Source organism: Urocitellus parryii, chromosome 7, assembly GCF_045843805.1.
Source record: "Urocitellus parryii isolate mUroPar1 chromosome 7, mUroPar1.hap1, whole genome shotgun sequence".
Taxonomy (NCBI): domain Eukaryota; kingdom Metazoa; phylum Chordata; class Mammalia; order Rodentia; family Sciuridae; genus Urocitellus; species Urocitellus parryii.
Genome location: NC_135537.1, coordinates 147,695,527 through 147,721,919, shown reverse-complemented (window position 1 = coordinate 147,721,919; position 26,393 = coordinate 147,695,527). Strand labels below are relative to the sequence as shown.

Here is a 26,393-nt window from a genome sequence, read left to right as displayed (position 1 = left end):
ACAATTAGGGTATGGAGCTCAGAAGAAATGAGGCTTGGTCCTAAAGCTAAAAATTTAGGGCTAAGGTAACAAAACATCTCATAATTTAGTAGAAGACTGTAACGATGTTTTTGTATTTTTCTGGATAAAAACAACATACAAAGATGAATGTGCTATAAGCAGATGCTTTGGACTTTAAAAAAGAAGAATCTGTAAGTGATGCTGGTGGAAACAGTTTAAACATAGCAATGGGAAAAAAGAATAACAACAACACCACCTTTCTCCTGGCCCAGTGAATCAGAGGCTATGAAAGAAACACCACTGGAGAAGATGCTCTGGAAATACAGCCTTCAAGGAAAAACCCAGTTGTAGTTAAAGTGATAAAACAGAACCAGTGTTTGAAAAAAGGGAGAGACTGCTGATGAGTTTTTCACAATCACATGGGTTTTTCAAAGGACAAAGTAGAAAAGGCCTTTAGAGATAGGGTGACCAATCAAGGATAAAGAATACCAACACTGGTTAGGTGTGGTAGTACACACCTATAATCCCAGTGACTTCAGAGACCCAGGTAGGAGGATTGCAAGTTTGAGGCCAGCCTCAGTAAATTACAGCAACTTAGCAAGGCCCTAAGCTACTTAGTAAGATTCTGTCTCAAAATAAAAAAGAAATAAGGGCTCAGTAGTTAGCAGCCTGGGGTTGGATCAGTACCAAAAAAAAAAAAAAAAAAAAAGGCAATATTACATGGGACATACTAACACTAAACAACTATTTGCTGTATATCTGAAATTCAAATTTAACCAAGCATCCTGTATGTTGTATGTTAAATCTGGCAGGCCTAGTTAGAGGAATTGATAGAAATGAAAGTCAGTAGGGCTAAGAGAGGCAGAGAAAAATGTTTAAAACAAAAACTTTACACCTAGGATCATAAATATGAATATGGGGGGCTGGGACTATAGTTGAAGAGTGCTTGCCTTGCATAATTTGCACTGGGTTTGATCCTCAGCACCACATAAAAATGTACAAATAAAATAAAGGCATGTTGTCCATCTACAACAACAACAAAAATTTTTTTTCGAAAAATGGATATGGATTACAAGTTAGTAGATTGGCAATAAAACCACATATTTTGGTGCTGGGGTTGTGGCTCAGTGGCATAGTACTTGCCTAGCATGTGTGAGACACCGGGTTCAATCCTCAGCACCACATAAAAAAATAAACAAACAAAATTAAGGTATCATCTACAACTAAAAAATTTTTTAAAAAAACATATTTTAACTAGGAAAGTATGTGTATATGTTTGGAAGGAGAAGAAAAAAAGAAATAAGTTGGCTGAAAATGGATAAAACTAAAAAATATTCAAAATCTCATTGCTTTTTGGGGGGAGGGCTTAAAGAAAGAGGAAGAGAAAAAGACACAAAATGGGTAATTGAAAGAAAACTTATTATTTTTATGTAAAATTGAGATCCCATTTTTAAAATAATTAACCTTTTAATTTTTGATTATATCATTGTAATATAGACATTACCAAATTTCTTGCAAAAAGAAGTTCAGCTACAGAACTCTTGCATGAATTTTATTTAATCAAATGAAGAACAACTTTAGCCAACCCAGAAAACTTAAGATCTAATGAAAGCTATCTTTAGCTTTCAAGGTGTTGGCAAAATAAAGTAAATTCAACAAGTTACAGTGTATTAGGATTAACATATGCTGCTGTAATAGTCATTAATTTGTGCATATCAGTCATGGCTAAAAATGACCATTTCCTTATTTCAATTGAGTACTACTACAATATGCACTTTAGTAGGCCTTTTTTTTTTTTTTTTAATGCTAAGCAGTAATAATACACAAAAAGGAAAAAATAAACAGCAATATAAAAGAGATGCCACCGGGTCTTTTACTTCATATAGTATCACATAACAAAGAATATTTTAAAATATTAACTAATCACTGAGAATTCAGAATATGACATTAAATATATTCGTGTAGTTCTTGGTAAGTTATTGATAACCTCTGAAATAAATATTTGACAATGTCTTTAAAAGATAACTAAAGAAAGATTTTGGAAATAAAAGTATATTATAGTCAATCAAATATTAAAAAGCAAAATATTTCTCTTTCATTTATATAATTACTCTATCAGTCTGAAACACTCGATCTATTGAATTTTCTATACTCTTTCTGGAAAAAAAAAGAGAAAAGTGACAACTCCTTCTGCATATTTTGCAAATACTTACAACTACATCTATGATATTTAAAGCAAAATATTCAGATGGTAAAGAGGCTTTTTTACCTGGGACCAAACTCTCATTGTAAATCCAAGGAGGCATTCTGGGCTGAACAGGGTCCTGTGAAGGAAACACTCCCACACCTAGAAAATAAGGAACATTAATGTATATAATGGTCCATGAGAAGGTGGGAAAATGACATTGAGTGATGACTTTTTATAAAGAACACTGTCTGGAGACACTAGAAAAAAGTCACCAATACAACTGAAGTATTTGGTTTGTTTTTTCTTTTCTTCTTTGTACTGGGGATGGAACCCAGGGGCACTCTATCACTGAGCTATATAGCCCCAGCCCTTTTCATTTTTAGACAGGATCTCACTAAATTGCTAAGGCTAGTCTTAAACTTGAAATCCTCCTATCTCAGCCTCCCAAGTCACTGGGATTACAAGCATGCACCACTATGTCCAGCAAGTGTTTGGTTTCTAAACAACTCTTACACAGTAACTGCGTCCAAAAGAGTAAATTAAAGAAAAGCTAACATGTACTGAATCAATATTCTAAATCATGAGGCTTGAACCATTTCACATTTTTATAACTTAAAGGAAAAAATGATTGATGATAGTTTAAAATTATACATGTAAAAATTTAATTGCCTAAGTTTACTTGCAGCTTTTTATAAATGACTTTTTTTTTTTTAAATGATTACTGATGATTGAACCTAGGGGCTCCCGGCCAAGGAGCCCTTCTTGTTTACTGAAACAGGGTCTTGTTAAGTTGTTCAGGGGCATCTTGAACTTACAATCCTTCTGTTTCAGCCTCCTAAGAAGCTGGGATTTAGGTGAATGCCACTGTGCCCAACCTGATTTTTTTAAAACCTGAATACAACATTGCTGCATTAGATATATGGGATTTGGAGATATTTGTACTATTCAGTAAAGTATCCTCTAAAAGTCTGCTTTCAGGGCTGCCACATTCTAATTTATCTCTGAAGATTAATTGAAAAAAATTTTAATTTCTGTGTGTGTGTGTGTGTGTGTGTGTGTGTGTATGTAATGTGCACGTACTGGGTATGGACTGAACTCAAGGCATTGTGCATGCTAGTCAAGTGCTCTACTACTGAGTTATATCCCCAGCCTCCAAATTTAGATCTTTTAGGCAGCAATGCATATAATTTCAAGGAACACAAAACTATATTTTCATTGGTGACTTTTCCAGTTCCAACTCTTTGATCTTTGTGGAAGAACAGAAATTGTAAAGGGAAAAAATAGAGAATTTTTGTCAGACAAAAGGAAAGGAAATTTTAACAGGAATGATTCAGATTAAGAAAACTGGTTATCAAAATCATTTTTTGAAAAGGAATAATACAATGTGTTGAAAGAATTCAGAGCAAAAACTTAGGGGTTAATTGAAGAAAGGATTGCATTAAATATATTTTAAGCAAACTTTTAATTGGCAAAATCAAGCAGCATTCATTTTAAGATTAATGCTTAAGGTGTTAGCAGCTGAGCGACATTTGGTTAAACAATTTTCTTGCTTTGTGAGCTCACCACTTTCGTCAATTGACAGGTTTTGGTCTGAAGTCTTTTCTGCCTCTGTAGTGGTGGTACCACTTATATATCCATCTACAGCACCCCCGTTATTGGCTGTTAAACTGGAATGGTTCTTACTGGAACCTGGGCCTACAGCTTTGTGCCCAACTTCAGAAGTATTTAATTTAATTTGTTCCTGCTCAGGTGAACTTATATCACAAGATATTAGGAGCTTCTCCTCCAAGGAAGGGCCTAAACAAACAGCATGAAGGATTATTTGTACAGACCTGCATATTTCTCATCTTTTCAATCATCCCTTTCCACCCCAATATTCTAAAGGGAAAACCCTGCCACATACAAAGTAAACTTAGACATAATTCAATAGCCACCCATTTGTATAGGACTTGAGAGACTAGAGATTTTAGAAAACTTAAACATAGTTATCTAATCTGATTCTCAAGAATTCTGAGATAGTAGGTAAACAGTGTAGCAGAAGCCACTACTTAGAAATCTGGCAACCTACAAGACATAGACACTTTCACTAACTACTGGGAAGGTCTCAAGCTGGGAGCATCATCTCCAGGTCTGTTTTCCTATCTGTCAAATGAGAAAGTCTGGACTAAGTACAAGCTTGCCAAGTTTCCTCCCAGCACTATACCATTTCAAGACAGAGTGCGTAGCTACCCCCTTTATTTCATAGGTGATAAAAACTGAGGTACAGACTGTTTAAAGACTTGTCTAAGGACAAACTGATAGTAAATGAACAAACATCCCAAGCCTCTGCCTCCAGTGCTGTCACTGAACCAGAAAGAGCACTTTCTAAAGGAGTGTTCCCAAGCTCATGATCTTAAGACAATGATATTGATGATTTTCCCAAACAAAAGAGTAATGCTAAGAAATGAACTTGTTTTTAAAGTTTTAAGGTGGTTTAAACTTTTTCTACTTTAGTAGCAAAATGTTTTAAATTACTTTTCTGGCATGTGAAGACACTAGAACTAAAAATCAAGACACTTATTTTAGTGAATTTCAACAGTACTCATAGATTTGTGTACATGTCTCTTTGCAAAACACCACTGTATCATTATACGGTAACAGAAACAAATTATCCTAGAATAGCTTAAGAATATTTTCATTAATACTGCTAGGAGTTACCTGCTTTCTGCACATTGTGTGAGGCTGAACCAGTAGAGAAAAAAGGAATTTGCCCAGGGACACCATGTAAGGCAAAAGACACTGGAATCTGACCTGGAGGGAGAGGCTGTGCCCCGGCCTTCTGAGTAAGCAACTGGGCAAGTGGGGTGGTGGGATGTAAAGACTGAAAGGGCTGGGCTGCGGAAGAAGGCCCACATGTGGGAACTTCAACCGGCCCCTGCATAAAGTCACTGAATTCTTCTTCATCAAGAAAGGCAGGTGATGGGGAGACAGTTTTAGTAGAATGAGATGAGGTGGGACAATCTGCAAAATGGAAAATGGCAATGAAATGCACAGATATGAAAATCCACAGAAAAAGAAATTAAGGTGTAGTACAATTCCAAAAGAATACAATGAAATATGAATAGTGGAGGTGAATAAAAAATAACAAGTAGTAACAGTCAAGTGGAACTATACAACACATGCAAAACACTTTGATGTCTATGCACAATTTGTCTTTTTAAAAAGAAGTTTTATAGCTAACTTGCATTTTGTCCAAAAATGGATAAAAAATAAAACTCAAAATCTCCTTCTTTCATTAGGTGAGTACTAATTGCTTTTGCTTACCCAAGACCACTAATAAATTTACATCAAAGTGGTAAATACTCTTGAAATCCAAATGATCTATTTATCTGGATAATATTCCTTCAAACCAATGTATATCTTATATCAGAAAAAAATCTACCTATACCCTGCCAAAAACATTCTGATGTTTACATTTTGTTATTTAGAAAGAAATTCAGTAATAATCACACAATACAAACTTGTAATTTTTATATCATGCCTGATCTATACTTTGCAAAGATCACATTTCAGTAAAATGATCATATGAGAAATGAATATCACAGAAGCCAAGAACACTAAACACATTATTAAGGTGATATTTTCTTAAATATCACCTTAAAAAGCATTAAAACTTAGATACCACAAAGTGTTGAATGAAACAAGGGTCAACTTAGAAAGTAAACTTTGACTGAGGACTATATTTAAAAGATCTTTGAAACTAAAGGACAAAAACATTACTGTGGCTTTTTATCACTAAATGTGACATTTCAATTTAGGGAATAAATCAGCTCTACAGGGGCTACATTTAACCTAACGCTCATTAATAATACTATTTTAATGTTGCTTCACCTGTTTGTTTGTTTTTTTTCTGGTACCAGGGATTGAATCCAAGAGCACTTAATAAATGAGCCACATCTTCAGCCCTTTTTTAAAAATTTTATTTAAAGACAGGATCTCGATAAATTGCCTAGGGCTTTGCTAATTTGCTGAGCCTGGCTTTGAACTTATAATCCTCCTGCCTCAGCCTACTGAGCCACTGGGATTACAGGCGTGCGCCACAGTGCCCAGCAGTTGCTTCAGATTTTTATACATTTTTAGTAAATATTTTAATTATTACTAAATATTAAAGCAATTACTTATAGATAATCTTTTTTTAATAGCTCTCATCTGAAATATGGGGACATTAAATGATTACTCCCTCTCTTTAGGGTCAATCTGCAAGCACTGAAGGTTCTATGAAAGATGCAAAATGAATATGCAAAATTACTGCCATACACAGGCAATTTTGTCTAAAAAAGAAAAAAGCCACACATTGAATCCCAGTCTTCCCAACAATGGTTATCAAGAATATGGATTTAGATTCTCAATTTAGGTTCTCAGCTACTTTGAATATTTTTTAAATGTACCCTAGCTATTTACTAGCAATAACCATCGAAGGCTAAACCAGTGTTTCTTTGCATTTGGTTGCAATTATGTTAATTACTGTAGATATTTTGGCTCATAAAATCAGGCAGCTATATATATTATTAATAAGAATTATTAAAAGTTTCATAATATAGTTAGTTTATTCAATATTTTAAGTTAAAAAGTCTATGGGGAAAAAAATTAAAAGATGGCTTTGGTGGTAAAACAGTTGGAACTCTTCTTATATACTTTAGTCCTAGTTTTAACCCTAACTTGAGAAGTTTTGGAATCTCCCTGGGCTTGCTTCAGAATACTCTTTTTCCAGTGAGCTAGAAATTGTTAATGGCAAATATGTTGACAGAATCCAGAGATTTGAACAGCAAAACACCAATTTATTACTTAACAGTGAGCCTTCCTCTTTGTCAATACTTATTGTTAAAACTATAGCTGGATGCTGAAAATGGCATTTTATATGGACAGCACATTGTTAACCTAACAGCTATCATTCCTCTCTGCCTGCCTTTCTTTTATCCAAGTTCAGTGCCATGTCCAGTTTTTAGTATTAATTTCTGATGTCTGTTTTGTTTCAATGCTATGCCAAGGTCTATTTCTAAACTACTTCTTACTGACATATTTGGCTTTTTAAGTTATGGTTTCCTTTGCGAATCTCAATCTGATTGCTAATACCTATTCTCTTTTGAATCTTGGTGTATAAGTTTATATAGGGACATATTTTTGCAACAGAATCTAGGCACATACTCTAACCCATGAAATTAGTAGAAAGAGTAAAAGCTGTCCCGGAAAACCAAGAATTGAAAGCAATGCTGATATCAGATTATTCTCTCCTGATACCCCATATAAGAGGTACCATAATATAAGGAGTTAAGATAAAATTTAATAATCCTTAACACTTTAAAATAATACTTCCGGGGCTGGGGATGTGGCTCAAGCGGTAGCGCGCTCGCCTGGCATGCGTGCGGCCCGGGTTCGATCCTCAGCACCACAAACAAACAAAGATGTTGTGTCCGCCAAGAACTAAAAATAAATAAATATTAAAAAAAAAAAAATAAATAAAATAAAATAATACTTCCTTGGTTGGCTGAATGGTTTTATGAAAACTCTTCACCTATTAATGATATGTTATTTTTGAAATTAGCAGATGTCAAAATATTGTATTTTTAATACAATATTGTAAAAGGCTGTAATGACAATTATGCACAGGAAAGACTCATTTCAACTGCTAAATGTTCAAAGCAATAACAAAAAACCAAAAGCATCTTTTTAACCTGCTCTAAATAGGTACTTTTTCGCTTATCTAATGATAAAAACTTCAGAGAAATTTACTAAAGAAATCTTTCATAAGGAGTATCATTAAACTCATGACTTTAAAAAAAAAATGGAGCATTTGAAGAATTTGCAATCTGCAACACTGAACATAAAATCTGAACTAGCTCATAAAAAAGTAAAATTATAGTAAAACAATGAGGATGAAAGTGTAAACTTTATTACATTTGCTTTGAGTGAATAGATTTTGCTAGTGTTAACATATTCATTCATATATAAAAGATCTGATTTACAATAAAGTTGTCATATTGACATTTAACTAGAAGACAAAAAGGGTTTTATTCCTCCCAAGACAGTTGTTATCTAGACTGGATCCTTTAAGCCACTGTAAAGTTTTCTTCCTTTCTTTTTTCTTTTCTTTCTTTTTGGCAGTGCTAGGGATCAAATTGAGGGCCTTGCAAATGGTAGATTAACTCTCTGCTACTGAGCTACATTACCAGCCCAAGGCAGCGTGGACACTAAAACATCCACATCTGTACTTAGATTGAAGGCAAAGTCTAGCATTCACTTCACACATACATAATAGTCAATTAAACACAGAGGGACTCTAAGTTTTTTCTAAGAAAGAAAATATTAATACTTCTTAAAACTACCTGGTTTCTTGGGGTGCGATGCTGGAGTAGGATGCATCTTAGCATCTCTGGAAAACCCATCTAAGTTTCCTTTTATGGCTTCCAAAGCATCATCTCTACTCTTCTCTCCTGTCTAAGAAACAAGAAATGTACGTTATTTCTTCACTTATCTCTCTTTGCCTAAATCCTCCAAGATTAAAGGAAAAAATACAGATATTAGTCTATTTTCAATATTCTTTTTAAAAAATATTTATTTTTTAGTTGTAGTCGGACACAATACCTTTATTTCACTTATTTATTTTTATGTGGTGCTGAGGATCAAACCAAGGGTCTCACGTGTGTGAGGCAAGCGCTCTACCACTGAGCCACAACCCCAGCCCCTATTTTCAATATTCTTAATACCTATTTCCGATAACAAATTCTCCAAGTCAGAAAGACACTGATATGTTCATAAAACAAAGGCATAAAATGACATTCCACAGAATATAAAAATATTAAAGGCCCATTCATAAATGCTTTCGGATAGTGCTCTTAGACATTAAGTGTTCTGTGAGGTCCTAACAGAAACCCATTTCATATCACTAAGATATGATCGGTCCCATTGGTATCCCTGCCTAGAAGAAAATCAGTCCCATTGGTATCCCTGCCTAGAAGAAACAAAGGCTTAAAAAATATATATTCTTTCCTTTTAATTATCACAAAGAAAAATGTAACCTGCACAAATTCTTTAACATTTACTAATATTTATTTAACATTACTAAGATTAATACCTCCTAAACTAAAAAGATTAGAAACATTACCAAGGTAGTAAGAGATAATTGAGAATATAATGACTGAAATTCTATTCTTATCAATAAGAGCATATTTACAGAAAAAGAGAAATCCTTTACTTTAGGATTTAGGTAAATTGAAGTGGAAGGAATCAATCAGAGCTTCAGCTTGAGTTGGTGCTTCAGAGACAAAATCCACCAAACAGGTGAGAGGAGACACAATGGGGATGTGTATGTCTGGGGAGGGAGAAATGGTAAATACTTTACCTTGGGTTTCACACTACTCAGAAGTCTGAGCTTTTGCTTTTGCTCTTCAAACTGGCGCCTTTTTCTTTCTTCTTCTAGGAGTTTTTGCTGCTGTTCAAATCGTTTTCTGAAGGAAAAACAATCTAATAAATATCCATCTTTGGGATTATTAACTATGTTATAGTCAGATTTTTATTTTTGTACCAGGGATTGAACCAAGGGGGGCTTAACCGCTGAGCCACATCCCCAAACCTTTTTATTTTTTGAGACAGGGTCTCACTAAGTTGCTGAGGGCCTTGCTAAATTGCTGAGGCTGGTTTTGAACTTGCAATCCTCCTGCCTCAGCCTCCCGAGCCACTGGGATTATAGGCATGTACCACTGTGCCCAGCTTATAATCAGATTTTTACTAACAACTGTAGCAATATTATATTTCTAGAACTATAATTTTCACTCCTAATTATATCTAATTTTTCTATGACAATGTTTGATCACTATATTTGTTCTAAAATATTTGAAATGAATCTAAAAATGGCTTAAATTATGTATATATGTATTCGATTTAATTTGCACCTTTGCATATAAAAGTAATCTCTCAGAACTAGAGGTAGATAAACATAAAACCATCTTCTCTGCATATGAAAAAGAAACTTCCTTCAGAAGGCAGCACCAAGAGTAGAAAGAGAATCAGTGGCCTGCATCTGGGCTCAGGCTTTGCTGGTAATTATAAACTGGATTGATGCATCATTTCATTTCTTTGGACTTCACTTCCCATATATATAAATCAACAGCCTTAAACTGGAGGATCTCTAAAGTCCCTTTTGACTCCAAATGTCTAATAAAAGTATTTTGAAATGTTTCAAAGGCAACTTTACTATTTCAGCTTCAACTATGCTCTACAGAACATCTGACAATTTATAATAAAGCTGCTATTATGTATCTTTGTTAGCCTTGAATCCTGGAGATCTCTTACTGCTGCTCTTCAGCAAACTGCTTCTGCATGTCTGGAGTGTACTGTGGACCTGGAGGACGCATGCCCAGGAATGGTGCTTGTCCTAGGTAAGGCATTCCCGCTGCTGGCATCGGTCCCATTGGTATCCCTGCCTAGAAGAAACAGACAATGGCTTAAAAAATATATATTCTTTCCTTTTGATTATAACAAAGAAAAACGTAACCTGCACAAATTCTTTAACATTTACTAATATTTATTTAACATTACTAAACTATAAAATATACTCAAAGATTCAAAGCAGTAGGCTAAAAATGGAAAGCATCTCCATTCCCTTCAGTGTCTCAGAGGTGACCACTGCTAACGGTGTGTGTAAAATCCTTCAGGGAGGGTATGGAAGCCCCTACACAGTTGTATTCCTGAGAGTTTATTAATCCACACATTTTGAGATGAGGCATCTCATCACGCTTATCTCCGTATTTCCAGTATTAGATAAGAGCCTGAAACATGGTAGTAATTCTACAAATAAATTAAACCTGATTTCCCAATATTTATGATAATATCTTGATGTTCATTATAACAGGCCTGATATCCAAACTTTTATAGGAAATATATTTAATCAATAGTAGATGATGTATCAATGCAACAGTAAAACGTTTACTAAAGTGTCAGAAGTAAGAGTACAATAACATAACAAGTAATCACAAAATCTAATATTAAAAATTATGGTGACATTGATAATAATGGCTAATTTTCACTGAGTGAAAACTCTTCTACTTCTTAATCTTCTCCCTTTTGCCCTAACTGAAACCTGGCTTTCTCTGAAGCCCTCTCATTTGGAGATTGCTGCTTCTACACTTCTGTAAGTGGGGAATATTCCTTCTCGACTCTTGTAAACCTTTCCTCTTCTTTAAAAAGTTGAATACAAGGGCTGGGGTTGTGGCTCAGTGGTAGAGCACTTGCCTAACATGTGTGAGGAACTGGGTTCAATTCTCAGCACTGCATGTAATTGAATAAATAAAAAAATAAAGATCCACCAACAAAAAAAAATTTTTTTTTAAAGTTGAATAAATTTTAATTCCCTGCCATCCGACTTCATCATTTACTATAATAACTTGTTCCTGTCATCTGTTCACCCCCAACTTTCTCACTTTTCAATTGAAGACTTTAGAACTCTGTTATCTTCCATTCTATCCACAAACTACTGGAAGTGATGTTAACATTCATATAGATGACTCGTCTAACGCTGTGGCCTTTCAGGTCTCTGATCTCCTCACCTCAGTCATGTCCAACATATCATTCTATTTTCCCATTTCATGATCATATCCTTGATTAATCAGCATCAATAACATTATCTTCAAATTCTTGACTTTAAGCATCCCAACATTTGACCATTTCCTATCCTTTCAGTTCACCTACAATCACCAATTCTCTTCTCATTAACACTTGCCATCTGTTCATTTTCCCACATTTGCCACTAGCCTTCATCTTCATCATCATGGCCTCACTTTTCTTCCTGCTCAGCTTAGATCCTAAGGTTTGATACTAAATGGCTTTTTAAACAGCCTTAACTCCCTTAATTGTCAATTTCTTAGTATGGTCTCCTAGTTTCTCTCTGATGTATCTGCATCTGAGGACTTGGGGATGGTACCAGGGGTTGAACCCAGGAGTACTTAACTACTGAATCACATCCCCAGGCCTTTTGTTTTTATTTTGAGACAGGTCTCACTAAATTGCTTAGGGCCTCACTAAGTTGCTGAGGCTGGCTTTGAACTTGAGATCCCCGGCCTCAGCCTCCCTACTCGCTAGATTACAGGCGTGCATCACTGCACCCAGATTGCTTGATAGGATTTCATTTTGCCTGCATTCTAGACAGCTTCTCCTGACCTATTGTCAGTTCACTAATTCTTTCTTTAGCCATTTCTAAATTTGCTATTGAACTATTCATAGAACTCTTCTTTTGGTTAATGTATTTTTCAATTCCAAAATTTTAAAATATGCTATCAATTTTTATAATTTGAGTCTCCTGCCAACATTTTTCACTTCAGATTTTATTTCTTAGACAGAAAATGCAGTTCCACAGTCTATTCTGCTAGTTCCAATAATGCACATTTTCATAATTTTTAGAGTACTTGCTAAGCATGCTTAAGGACCTGTCAGGCTGCTGCACTGGGGGTTGGAGGTAAAGATGGTGTGACATAGGAGGCCTGAGCCCAGGAGTTCAAGGCCAGTATGGGCAACAAGGCAAGACCTCAGACCCTGTCTTTAAAAAAAAAAAAAAAAAAAATAAGTAACCTTGGGGCTGGGGTTGTGACTCAGAGGTAGAGCGCTTGCCTAGCATGCGTGAGGCACTGGGTTCAATCCTCAGCACCACATAAAAATAAAGATATTGTGTCTACTTACAACTAAAACATAAATATTAAAAAAAAAGTAACCTTTGTTTTTACAGTACTGGGGATTGAACCCAGGGGCCTACATATGCTGTGCAAGAGTTCTATCACTGAGCTTCATTCCCAATCCTGTTTATTTATTTTGAGAGAGGATCTTCCAGGCTCTCCTTGAACTTGCTATTCTCTTGCCTCAGTTTTCTGAGTAGCTGGAATTATAGGTGTGTGCCACCAAACCTGGCCAAAAGCTTATATTGGTAAGCTCTTAAAAATACAGTTCTTTGACCAATAGAATAGAAGAAGAGGGCTAGGGGAAGGGAGGGGAGGGAAAAGGGAGGTACTAGAAATAAAACTGATCAAATTATATGGTTTTATTGTGTGCATATATGAATATATTACAACAAATCCCACTGTTATGTATAATTATAACATGCCAATAAAAAGGAGAAAAAATACAGCTTTTATTCAGCCATTGAGAAGAATGAAATGATGTCATTAGCAGGAAAATGGATGGAACTTGAGAACATTATGTTGAGCAAAACAAACCAAACTCAAAGTCAAGGTTGTATGTTTTCTCTCGTATGTTGAGGGTAAAGAGGCAAAAGGAAAAGCAAGTATGTATGTGTGGAATCTCACAAAAATAAAAGAGATCGGCAGAGTAAAAGAAAGGGGAGGGAGGAGGAGAGAGAAAGGGGAAATAGTGAGAAATGATATAGGCCAAATTATATTGTTATATTATGTGCATGTACAAATATATGACAATAAATCCCACTGTTACGTATACTTATAATGCACCAATAAAAAAAAAACAGCTCTTGGTGTGCTTGCATCTAACAAAAAACAATAACTTTATAAACAATCAACCAAAGAGGCAAGTACCTGCATAGCGATGGGTCCTTGGGACATTTGGGAGCTGTAATTCATTCCCATCATGCCTTGCATATTAGGCTGCATGACAGAGACCATAGGGAATCCTTGTTGCTGCATTGGCATCAGGCCTGCTGGAAAACACCAAGGCAAAACTAAAGTCAAGATGTTTTAAAGTTTATTTTCTTAAATACTTGTTAATTAGAAGACTACACAGTATAGTGGGAAAAGCACAGGTTCCTAATTAGACAGACTTGAATATGAATTCCAATTCCATCATTTATCTAGTTGTGTGTTTAACCTATAAAACCTGATCAGTATAATGAAGATAACAATATCTGTTCCACAGAATTTGTATGCATATTAAAAAATGGACAGTATGGGCTCGTTGTAGTATTTCTACCTCCTGGTATTCATATGCTTGCATCATTCCCTCCCACAATGAACTAGTCCAACCAATTGGATATTGTGGAAACAGCAGTATGCAACTTCCAAGGCTAGTTGTCAAAAGACACTGTAGCTTCTTCCTACAAGCAAGCTACTATTGTGTCATGGGAATGCTCAAGCTGTCCTACAGAGAATCCATGTGGTGTTGAACTGAGCCCTCCTGCTAAAAGGAAGTGAGAGTTTGCCACCTATGTGAATGAGCATCCTGGAAAAAGATAGTCCAGCTCCATGAAACCTTCAGACTACTACAGTTCTGGCTGCCATCTTTACCACAATCTCATGAGAGGCCTCAAGCCAGAATCCCTAACAAAGTTACTCAGATTCCTGACCTATAGGCACATAAAGCTTTGAGGTAATTTGTTGTGCAGCAGCAGATAGCTAATACAGTAACAGTTAAGAGCATAAGCTCTGGAAGCCAACTAGAAGTGTCACTTACTAGCTTTGGGACCTTGGGCAATTTGCTTAACTTCTTTCTATGTCTTGTTTTCTCATATGCAAAACTGTATAATACGTAAAGAAATTTTGTTATTCTTCCTTTTCTTAGGTGATAATATTATAACATTTATCACAAAACAGCCTTTGACATGCAAACTCTAAAGGCAGAGACAGGAAAACTACTATGAAAGTATGATTTAGACTATTATCTCCCAAACTTTTCCAATGAAGCATTTCCAAGATCAGAAGAAAATAAAAATATATCCCTTTGGGGATTTAAATAAATACTAAATGCCTAATGTTAAGGCACAGTTACATATGCTTGGTGTATAACACTGAATAAAACAAAATCCCTATATAGCTTGAGTGTACATTTCACTCTAAGTTTGCATTTACCACAATACAGTCATGTTGGTTCTACTAGGTGGTTTTTTTCTTTCTTTTTTTTTTTTTTAAATATATACTTTTTAGTTTTTTTTTTTAGGTGGACATAATATCTTTATTTTATTTTTATGTCGTGTTGAGGATCGAACCCAGTGCCTCACGCATGCCAGGCGAATGCGCTACCACTTGAGCCACATCCCCAACCCGGTTTTTTCTTTTAACCAAATTTTCAATTTAAAAAAGTAAAGGGGTTGTGGCTCAATGGTAGAGTGCTTGCCTAGCATGTGTAAAGCACTGGGTTCAATCCCTAGCACCAGATAAAAAAACTAACAAAATAAAGGTATTGTGTCCATATTCTAAAAATATTCTTAAGAAGAGTAAAGGTCTAGTAAAGGTTATCAATGTTTATCTTGTCACTGTTTACTACCCAGTTTGCTATTATTATTATTTTTAATGCTTTTGGTATTAGGTATCTAACCCGGGGTTCTTTACCATTGAGCCACATCACCAGTCCTTTTTAATTTTTATTTTTAGACAGGGCCTCACTAAGTTGCTGAGGCTGGCCTCAAACTTAGAACCCTCCCGGGTCAGTGAGATTACAGGAATACACCAACCACTGTGTCTAGTTTACCCAGGTTATTTATACATAGCTTAATTTCAGAAGCATGAACATGTACATTTGTAGGTAATAACTATTAGAGACAGAGTAGTCCTTTATTCAGGGGATCATTCATACAGATATTTAAGGGACTACTCTATGTCAGGCACAATTCTATAAACACAGCAATGAACAAATCAGATCTACACCTTCATGGAACTTACATTATAACTGGAGGAGACAGATAACAATAAAAAAAAATCCAAAAAACCTATGTATCAGGTAGTGGTAAGACTAGAGAAAAAAATAAAGCAGAGGAAGGGGGAAGAGGAGAGTCAGAGAATGGAGTGGCTGCTCCTTCACACAGAATAGTCAGAACAAGTTTCCACAACAGAGTGGCATTTGAGCAAAGACCTGAGGAAAGGGAGTAAGCCATGCAGCTATTAAAAGGAATATTTCAAAACAGAGGAACATCAAGTGCAAAGATCTTGAGGTGTCATGGAGAATTAGAATGAACAGATTAAAAAAAGTCATAATAAGATATTTTTCCTCTTATCCTTTGACCTGAAGTTTTATGAATTTTAATTAATTTTATTTTTGAATGGGTAACTCAGATGTTTGATATCACATTTAAAAGAATAAAAGTGAAAAATAAGTTTTCTCTCCCAGCTTCTGTTGAGGTACACATGATCTTGTGGCCACCCCACTGGTTTCTTGTGCTTTTAAAAACAATTTGTGCATAATTTAAAGCCTTTGAGTGATCAAAAAGCCCATTGCAACATATTTTATAAAAAAAAAAAAAAACACCTCCCAAACCATTACAAATTTAGAAGAAATAAGTGTCAGGAAACCTTTGGGATCTCTCCTTATTCAGTTTCTTTGATCCATATGTAGATTTTTACTTGCAAGTTTGTGAAAATACAAAGTAATAAACCACACATGATAATGAACATGTAACTCAGTAATACCTACTTGAGGAACAAAAGGTCTCAAAACCATTTGATCTAAATCTGGGACACATCTTAATACAGGTACCTTCAATAATGTATAAATGTGAATACAATGAAAAGAATACAACTGACCCCTGGAAAATTTTACCTGAAACTCAATCTTCACCACTGATTATAAACAGAGACAAAGTCAGAATGAGGTACTGACCACCTGCTACTGAGTCGCTCTTTATCTTTCATCTCTTTTGGTGACCTGGAAGTCTCTGTTTCCCTAGCGAGTCTACCACAACCAGTCAACACTGGAGAGCCAGTTTTCAGAAGCAGCTTGACATGGGTGAGATGGAGACAGGAATATGCTGGAGTGGAAGAAGTGAGCAGAAAGAAGAGAAGGGTAGAGATATTTATCTCTCAATGTTGTGTCCCCGTTGCACAGAAGCAGGGGTCAAGATTATGTCCCTTCACTACTATTTCCTTGAAGACAGAGCTAGAATTGATATTAGTGGGCCCTGGTTCTAAAATCAGAGGGGGTACATCTAGTAGAGAAATTTCTAGGAATAAAACTGAGACTTGAATACTTTAAACTACATATCTTTTACGTACAAGATCATATACAGAACTAAAGAAGCTCTTTTATTCATTGAATAAACATCTATAGGGAACCTACTACATACTATTAGCACATTGGGTGCTGGAGATACTGATGAACAAAGACAGTCGTAGCTCTGATTGTATGGCACTAACAGTCTTCTATTTAGAAGACTAAATAGAAGGAGGAAAATATCTTTAAGAGAATTACAGGTCATTTCAATTTTATTACCTTTTCTTAATAGTCTTGCCCTGAAAGTCTCCTTCATCTCTGAGATGAAAAATCAATCTCTTGACATAATGTTTAAGTAAGTTTGGTAGAAATGAGGAGTGATTTAAATAATTCTGAAAAATCTTAGAGTAAGTTATCTTAGAGGTTCAATAATATAAGAAAATTTTACTCTATTTGGCAACAATACAACTTATTTTCTACTTTGCTTTTTTATCCCTAGTTTCAAAAATATAATAATAAAAAACAAAAGTTAAAAACTCAAGTATTCACATACCTTGGGGGGCTCTTATTCCACCTGCAACAGGAAACATGAAGCTGAAAACAGAATACAAATACATCACGATCATCATATATACAAAGATTTCAAACAAAACATGAATGTCTTTACATGAATGAAAGAATCACAGGCAGGGCCTGATGTTTGTTCAGCAACACAATACTGAATTGCTCAACATTAATATACATATTAAAAAAACTCCATAGGATGCATGAGCATCAGCACGTTAGTATAGAGCGAAAAAATTTTAAAAAGGTCTGGCTCTGTCACTTGGTGACTTCCCTGGATTCCATCCGTAAAATGAGAAGGTTGAATTAGTTTCAACTTGGTGAACATTTATTGAGTGTCTACTACAACAAAGTACTGACATAGCTTGTGATCTTGAAGACTCCGATGCAGGCAAATAATATATCACTGGATAAATGTGCTAACTGCTATAAGCAAAATACTAATAGGCATGAGAAGTCAAAGATTAATTTTAATGGGTTACATCTTGGAAAGTTTTTTGGAATTAGCTTTTGAGCTAAATCTTAAATAGAAAGAGAGGCACACTACATAGCCTGGGCAAAAGATCTGAGACCAGAGATGCAGGGATATTCAGCAAAATAACTTAAGGGTAAATATAAAATATATGATTATAAAGCAACTAGATTGTAGAGGGTCTTTAAAGTGTTTAATGTTGATTTTAATATCATATATTTCCAGTGGGTTCTTTTGTGGTTATGTCTTCATTTTAGTCATTTTTAAGTGTATAATTCCGTAGCATTAAGGGTATTTAAATGTTGTAAGACTATCCTTTTCTAGAACTTTTCTTTCCTCTCAAATAGAAACACACCCATTGAAAAAATGAATCCTCACTGATTCACCCTTTCGAAGCCCACTCCTAGTAACTACTATTCTACTTTTTGTCTCTATGAATTTGCCAATTCCAGGCACCACATATAAATGGCATCATATAATATTTGCTCTTTTGTTTATTTTATTTAGGGAAACATTTTCAAGATTCATCTATATTGTACCACTTTATTAAAATTTCTGTCCTTTTTATGGCTAAATAACACTCCACGTACATATATAGCACATTTTATTTATCCAATGATTTCTTGATGAATACTCAGGTTCTTTCTACCTTTTGGCTGATGTGAATAATGCTGCCATGTGTAAGTATCTTTGAATCCCTCTTTTAATTCTTTTGGCTACATATTAGGAGTGAAATTGCTAAGTCATATAATAATTCTCTATGTATTTTTTGAGAAACTGCCAAACTTTTTCACAGCAGCTGCATCATTTCACATTTCACCAGCAATGCATGGGGTTCCAATTTCTCTACATCCTCCACAACACTTCTTATTTCCTGTTTTTTGTTTTACATGATAGCGACCCTAATGGGTATGAAGTAGTATCTACTGGTGGTTTTTATGTGATTTTCCTAATGTCAGAGATTTTTTTAATATTTATTTTTTAGTTTTCGGCGGACACAACATCTTTGTTGGTATGTGGTGCTGAGGATCGAACCCAGCGCCTCGTGCATGCCAGGCGAGTGCACTACCTCTTGAGCCACATCCCCAAGCCCATGTCAGAGATTTTTAAGAAGATTGATCAGAAATGTGCTTTAGGTTATTCTGTTAACAGAATATGGCAGAGAAGAAGTAAAAAGAATTAGCTAAGAATCCCATTCCCTCTCCCCCCTCCCCACACACACAGGGTCTCAACTGTGTTGCCCAGGCTGGACTTGAAGTCCTGGCTCAAGTGATTCTCCCATTTCTGCCTCCTAAGAAGCTGGGATCACAAGAGCACACCACTGTGCCCAATTTCCATTATAATAAGAGATGAAAAGCTACCAAGACAGAGAACAGCAGTGGAAAAGGAGAGGGAGCAGATGCTGCTGAGACACCGAGTGAGTCTAGGAAACTGAAAGGATGAGGATGCTGTTTGCTGGAAACAGGAACCTGTCATGGGTAGATTTGGGGAGAAAGGTGGGCGGAATGCCTTCACAAGGAGCAATCTAGCTAGCAATCAGAAAAGTAACTCAGGCTCAGGAGAATGATCCAGATAAATCTAAGGAAGATCTTTCAAATGAAGACTAAAAACAATAGCAAAACCTGACTGCAAATGAAATGTTCCTACCTAGTGAGAAGATGACAATTAATGACAATCTTGGGAGAATTCTCACAGTGAAAACTGAGGAGGGAATGGTCACTGAGAATCAAAGGAGCTGCTTATAACTGAGGAAGAACCGTATTTCAGAAGAAAGTAGCTACCAATGTTTAATATTATAAAAAACGGTGGTCAGAATGAGGATTAAGCAAAAAAAAAAAAAAAAAAAAAAAAGAAAAAGAAAAAAAATCACTGCTTTGAAAATGATCATCTTTGGGCAGTTTTAATAAAGGAAAAGGAAGACATTGCTAAGAAGACAAAAAGATATACTTAGCGATTCTAAAACAAGGTTTCCGAAGGAATGGAATTAACATAGCAAGGCAGCAAAAGAGGTCTGCTTTGAAAAGGAAGGGGCACTTCATTCTTTGAGATTAGAGGAAAAAACAAAGAAGAGAAACTCTTGAGTGGGAAAAGTTCTTAATTTTGGAGTCACAACTCTGAAGAAGCAGTTTCTAGATAGTCTTTAGAGAATCTAGTGAAATCCAGGATTGGGACATGTCAAATTTATTAACCCTTGCACTTTGCTATTATAAAGCCCTCTTCCCCAAGAAAAAGGTTATAAACTAAACTCCAAAGTGTTTAAGACTGTGGAAAGATGCGTAATGTGACTGCTAGCTAGGCATCCATCTAGTTGTTACTTACAGCCTTGTAGACCATTGGGATCATGAGCAAATTCTGCTGCTGACAAGCAGGCCTGAGCTGAGTGAGGCCTGAAGAGTGAATAGCTTTTTTGAACTATAATAGCTAAATAATGTGCTAAATGGATAAAAGATTTAAACTGAAGGTGAAATATAGTGGTATTCTGTTTTTAGAGAAATCACTCATATACTAAGATTGATAAAATTTGGGCACAATGAGTGCATTTAAGTAATCAAACTGTCAAAAATTTTTCAAAATTATCTTTAAAGATAAAATTACCAGTGTGGCTTAGTGGCTCAGTAAACACTGGACACACTTGAGTTATTCTCCTTTTTCTTCTGGCTCTGCCATAAGGTAACTGTGAAGCTCTGTGCAATCCCTTCACCACTATCTGCCTTCCTCTTTGTCAGAAGAGGACACAGAACTGAAAGTCTGCCAAAGTTCCAACTATGACAAGCACACAGATAATAATGTTACCTACCGATGCATAAAGGTTATTTCAAAAAATAAAACAGAGATAAAAACAAATTTAAGAACGCTACTGATAGTGTCCTATTTTAGTAAAAACTTAGCAAACTGAACTGCCTCAAGATCCATGTGCCATTCATATGATTTTCTGAATCTATATCTAATATAGACTATATACTCTAATGTCAATATGCTTAAAGACTGGTTAAGTCAGCAGCTAAGTAAGACTATAATACAGCAAAAGCTTGGCAAAAAACTAGGGAGCAGGGTGACCTACAATTTGATTTCAAAGGTAAAAGCACTAATTCATATATTGCTAATGTCCCTGTGGGAAAGAGACCTGTGAGTTTTGTCTCAATTCCTATCTCCTTCATCTTTCCTTTTCAGATACCTCTGTTGGTAACCTAGATTCCCTCCTATCCTCATTTCTCAGGCCTGGACTCCTAAAGATTTCCTAATGGATTGCCACACCTCCAGACTTTATGGTTTCTAATTCATCTAACACAGCACAGGAGAGATGCATATTCCTAGTGGATCATTTAATAATGACTCCTTTAGGAAGATGCACATCTGGGGTTAAAACTATGTAATGATTGCCCAGGAAAATTGAATTCCCTTAGTTTAGCTTCAAGGCCTTCTCCAGTTTGAGCACAACTTCTCTTTTGCAGTTTTCTCTCACAGAACTCTTCTCTCCACTCAGGACCACAGCCCATCTGGCACTGTAGAAGTGTTGTTCACATTGTTCCTATAAGTGTTAATCTCTTGATCCCTTCCTCTTTCTCCAACTGAGGGGCGCAGCTGAAACAAAACAGCTTTATTTTTAATACAGGTGGAATCATCAAATATTTACCAAAAAATTTTTTGTGTGCCCAAATGGGCCAGAAGCGGTGGAAGATAGAATGTAAGCCCTCAAAGAGTATACAAGACCAGGAAAAAACAGAAGAGCTCACAAATTAGAATATCCCCAAAGGATGTGATCTCTTTGTTTTCCTTTCCTTAGTGCTACAATTATTTTATATACTTTCCTAGGATAGGAATCTCGTCTTGGATATCTTTTAAATTCATCAAAACCAGTACCTTACACACATAGGTATTCAATGACTAGCAGTTGAACAATTACACTAATCCAGATCTTCAACTCTTTTGCTGCCTTAACTTCATTTAAAAAAAAAAAAAACTATACTTCTCCATTCTTGGAGAAGTATATATATTCCCTTTATACATTATCTACCATTTATTCTAAAGTCATCCTTTCAGGATACCAAACAAAAGCAGATGATTGTTAAAGTTGGAAAATGCCACTGGTTTTTACTTAGGTTTTTGGAATAGAGAGACGTTCTAAGAAATATGATCATTTCTAATTCATAAATATTCCCCATTAAAATCTTAGGGGGACAAGTGGAGGGGTTTAGAGAGGTTGCTTGTTTCTTTTTCATAAAACATAGTTAGGTATGCCCCTTACCATTGCCCTCTAAAAACCATAATGTTCTTTACTGAGCACATAGCTTCTCAATTCAGAAAGTTTCCAATATATGTAGCAAACTTGTCATAGAGTTTTTGAGAATGCAGACATTACTATGTTTACAGTACGGTATTTTTTTTTAATGAGTCATTCTAATTTCTATCAAAATTCAGGCCACAGTTAAAAAAAAAGATCTGTATCCTTGGATCAATGATATTAAAATAGTATAAACCAAAGTTAAAAAACAACAACAAAATAAAATAATCCTCTTAACTTTCTGCACATGAGATCCTTTCTAAATAATTTTTTTTAAAATTGAAATTTGAGCCAGGTATGGTGGTGCACACCTGTAATCCCAGCAACTAGGAAGACTGAGGCAGGAGAATCACAAGTTCAAAGTCAGCCTGAGACCCTGGCCCAAAATAAAAAAATAAAAAGGGCTGGGGATGTGGATCAGTGGTTAAGCACACCTGGGTTCAATATCTAGTACCACTTCCCCCTGCCCCCCTGGCAAAAAAATAAAAATAAAATTCTTTTGATATTTTCCAGAACTTGATGCTATTAATCATATACTGCTTTTTTGCTGCCTTACTTGATTTGAAAAAAAATTATACTTCTCAAGTCTTGGGCAAATTTTGCCCTTTATAAATTATCTACCATTTATTCTAAAGTCATTCTTTCAGGGTACAATCAAAAGGAGACTAATGTTAGAGCTGGTCAAATTAATGTCACAAACATTTTAGAAACTGTCATCATACACAAAAATAAATAGATTAAATTTTTCTTTAGAAATTTATACCAAGTATTCACAAAAAGCTCTAATGAAACAAAGAAGAAAACAAAAGAAGAAGCAAAAAGTTTTATATTTGAAGTCAAAGAGGTCTGCAGAGAAAATGAAAAATGGGGCTGCACACAAGTGGTTTCAACAGAGACTGCTTTTCCCCCTAGCATACAGTAAGCACCTGCAAGAGGGGATAATATTAAAAGGTCTCACTTTGTAGTGTTCATGACTTCACAAACTATATGTAAAAACCGAATACTTTATTTTCCAAGACAATTTAGGTTATTAAAGATAAAAAGCTAATATTACTTACAAATGTGCGTGTAGTAATGTGTTAGTTAATAAAACAAACTCAGACCAGGTAATTGTACCTCTCCCCTTACAGTTCTGGGTATAAGAACTGCAGCCATCTATTACCTGAAACATGACAATAGACAGATTTTTAAAGGGCTAAGTCAAAGTCTGGAAGCTTTGTTCTAATAAATGCATAACTGCTGTTTAACAATGAATTTTCTTTGTTTTTAAATGCCTTTTTGAAAAGGACACACATGAGTCTTATAGTTAATCTTCAAGAGCACTATTTCAAGCCAAAGGTCTTCAGATTTTCCTGATTGTCGTGTGTCAAGAAAATAAACAAAAAGGAGGACAAGACACAGTAAAGGGAGAAAAGACAAATGGAAAACATACACATCTCGGCAACAGCTTTGTATTCAGATTTTTCAAAGCTTGCCCTACAACATCTTGGTCAGCCCAGGAAAGCCCTGTAAAAGGGAAGACCCCGGTCGCTTCAGATGCAGGGGGACTGGAGGCGAGGAGTCGGGGTTCCTGGTGGCCCAACCCGCCGAGCGGACCCTTCCTTTCTCTGCCTCCCCTCCCCGCACCCGAGCTCGCGCTCGCTCTCCCGCGGTGTCCCAGGCTTCGATGCCCCGGAGCTTGGGACACTAGCGCCAGGCGCCGCGTCCCTGGAGACGACCCTTTTCCTGCAGCCCAGCCGAAAGGAAAGGGGTCGGAGCTGGCGAAAACCGCCATAACCGCCAAGCACTCCTCGCTCCGGCGAGGCCAGCACCGCTGGGCGGCGGCGGCGGTCTGGGGGGCTCCCCGCCGGCCCCCACCCAGCTCTTCACACCCACCTGCCTCCCCCGGCGGCCCCCGCGCCGGGTCCCGCGGTCCCGCCGCCGCCAGCTCCGGCTCCCGGCCGCAGCGCCATCTTGCTCCGGGGCCGCCGCCGTGCCAGCAGCTGTCAGCTGAAGACAGCCACTTCCGGGGCAAGCGCCAGGCCCCACCTCGCCGCGGCCGGGCGACGAGGCGGGGCCGCGTGACACCCCCTTCCCCCGCCCGCCCTCGGGGAGGTGCGGCAGCCCTCGTCACTTGGCCTGGAGCCGCCGGGAGGCCTTCAGGTGCAAAGCTGGCTCTGGGCTGGCCGGGCTCCCCTCCGAGGGAGCTGATTCATCCTCCGGGAGGCCCGCAGCTAGGGCCCAGCTTGACTCGGTCTTTCGCGTTCGCAAACCTGCAATTCCATTAGTGGAAAGCAGGTCGAATCGTAATTCTGAAACTGGATGATAGGTACACGGATTTCATTGTTACTTTGCACATAAAGAATAGATGAAGGAGGGCACGCATGAGGTACCGGGTTCGATCCTCAGCACCACATAAAGTAAAATAAAGATATTGTGTCCACCAATATTGTGTCATATATATATGAAGAATGTATGGAGGGCTGGGGTTGCGGCTCAGAGGTAGAGCGCTCGCCTAGCATGCCTCAGCACCACATTAAGTGAAAGAGTGGATGGATCCCGGCTGGCCCTTTGATAGCTTCACAGTGCTTGAACACTGATGAGCTCTCTCCCCCTGATACTCAGCATGCTGTTTCCTTTCAGCATTCGAGACACCTAATGTATTTAAAATTTACTTTAGTAAAAAACCAAAAGCACAAATAAAAAAACAAAACCAATCCACATAAAAAACCTCCAAGGTGCACAAGTCTTGTATTTGAGCCTACCATGGTGCCACTTAGTAGTGCCATCCTGACCTCTACCCCATTCTTGCAGGCAGAGGCAGCAGTGGTGTTTGGAAAGCAGTTAATTGCTCTAAATATATTTGGGCATGTTTTTCCTGTCATTTCCCCCTCCCTAAACAAACTACTAATCTGTAAAGTTTTTAAGCCCTTGAGTAATAGATTAGAATAAACCTATTCACTCTTGCTTTAGGACTGAGAAATAATTTGTAATACGTTTTCAGTTATTGGGCACAAACCACTAGTCAGGAACTTTAGGTGCATTTACAAGTCCGGTGTACCTGTGGAAAAAAATTACTTTAAAAAGTTAACATACCCTGATCATACAGCTATAGCAGTATGACCAGAATTCAAACCCAGGTCAGTTTGATTCCAGTCCTTGCTGCTTTTAACTAGGGGCAGCTATTCAATTTTTATGTATTGTCTTTTCACTAAATTTCACTCCTCCCCTTCCTTGGACAATGGTGAAATTTATGTAGCCGATAGCTCCAACTGATATAAAGGAGTTAAAATCCAGTATTAACCTATCAACAAACCAATTTGATACAGATTTCTAAAGACACTTTGTGGACTGGATGTTTGCAAAGGAGGGTATACTTGAGAAAATAAAGTAGTATAGATTGAGGATTGCAGATGTGATCTCTGTGTCTGGTATACTTTGTTCCTCTTCACTGCCTATTAATTTCTTTATCTGCAGGACTCAACTCAGATGCCAGCCTTCCAAGGCATTCCCAATCTGGGTTAGATGACCCCTGATTATGCTTCAGCATCTTGGTCTTACATCTAACAAAGCATTTGCCACACTATTTGTTCTTTCACTTATCTCCTTCAGTAATTTTAAGAGCAGGGATTGTGCTATGTAGCCAATCTTAATGTTTGTTGAAGGTATATTTGTTATGAGTTTAACTGTATGTCTTGAGACATAGTTTTCATAAATGAAAAAAATTAAAGCTTTAAGAAAAAACATTCAAAGTCATACAGTTCACAAATGGCTTTGGACCAACATACCTACCTTCAGAATATAGAATCAGGACCTGTTTGCAAGAACAAACAAACATAAAATAATATGCTTATCAGTATTTTTTGCATCCTGTGGCAATAGGTCCCATTTAAATAAATTCCAATGAATAATTCTACCCCATGTAAAACATTCAAGACAGCGTTAATCTGTGTTGACTCTAGAATAAAAGGCTGAATGAATAAATTTAAAAGTTGCTA

The 26,393-nt window shown here is 36.6% G+C and overlaps 1 protein-coding gene across 7 annotated transcripts in view; it reads right to left on the bottom strand.

Moving 5' to 3' along the window:
• The window catches only part of Synrg (synergin gamma), a 67,955-nt gene extending 43,582 nt beyond the window's left edge, over positions 1–24,373 (bottom strand). For 3 of the 7 annotated variants that reach the window (XM_026398075.2, XM_026398081.2, XM_026398082.2), the window contains exons 1-9: positions 24,292–24,373; positions 17,652–17,692; positions 13,759–13,880; positions 10,517–10,647; positions 9,567–9,672; positions 8,551–8,662; positions 4,886–5,188; positions 3,752–3,985; positions 2,270–2,347 (exon numbers count right to left, since the gene is read on the bottom strand). In XM_026398075.2, the coding sequence (XP_026253860.2) occupies positions 2,270–2,347; positions 3,752–3,985; positions 4,886–5,188; positions 8,551–8,662; positions 9,567–9,672; positions 10,517–10,647; positions 13,759–13,880; positions 17,652–17,692; positions 24,292–24,368 (1,204 nt within the window). In that variant the 5' untranslated portion in view covers positions 24,369–24,373. Of the gene's footprint in view, positions 1–2,269; positions 2,348–3,751; positions 3,986–4,885; positions 5,189–8,550; positions 8,663–9,566; positions 9,673–10,516; positions 10,648–13,758; positions 13,881–16,768; positions 16,917–17,651; positions 17,693–24,291 lie in introns of all 7 variants that reach the window. The other 4 variants (XM_026398077.2, XM_026398079.2, XM_026398076.2 and 1 more) reach the window with 4 other exon arrangements.
• Positions 24,374–26,393: the final 2,020 nt, after the last annotated feature.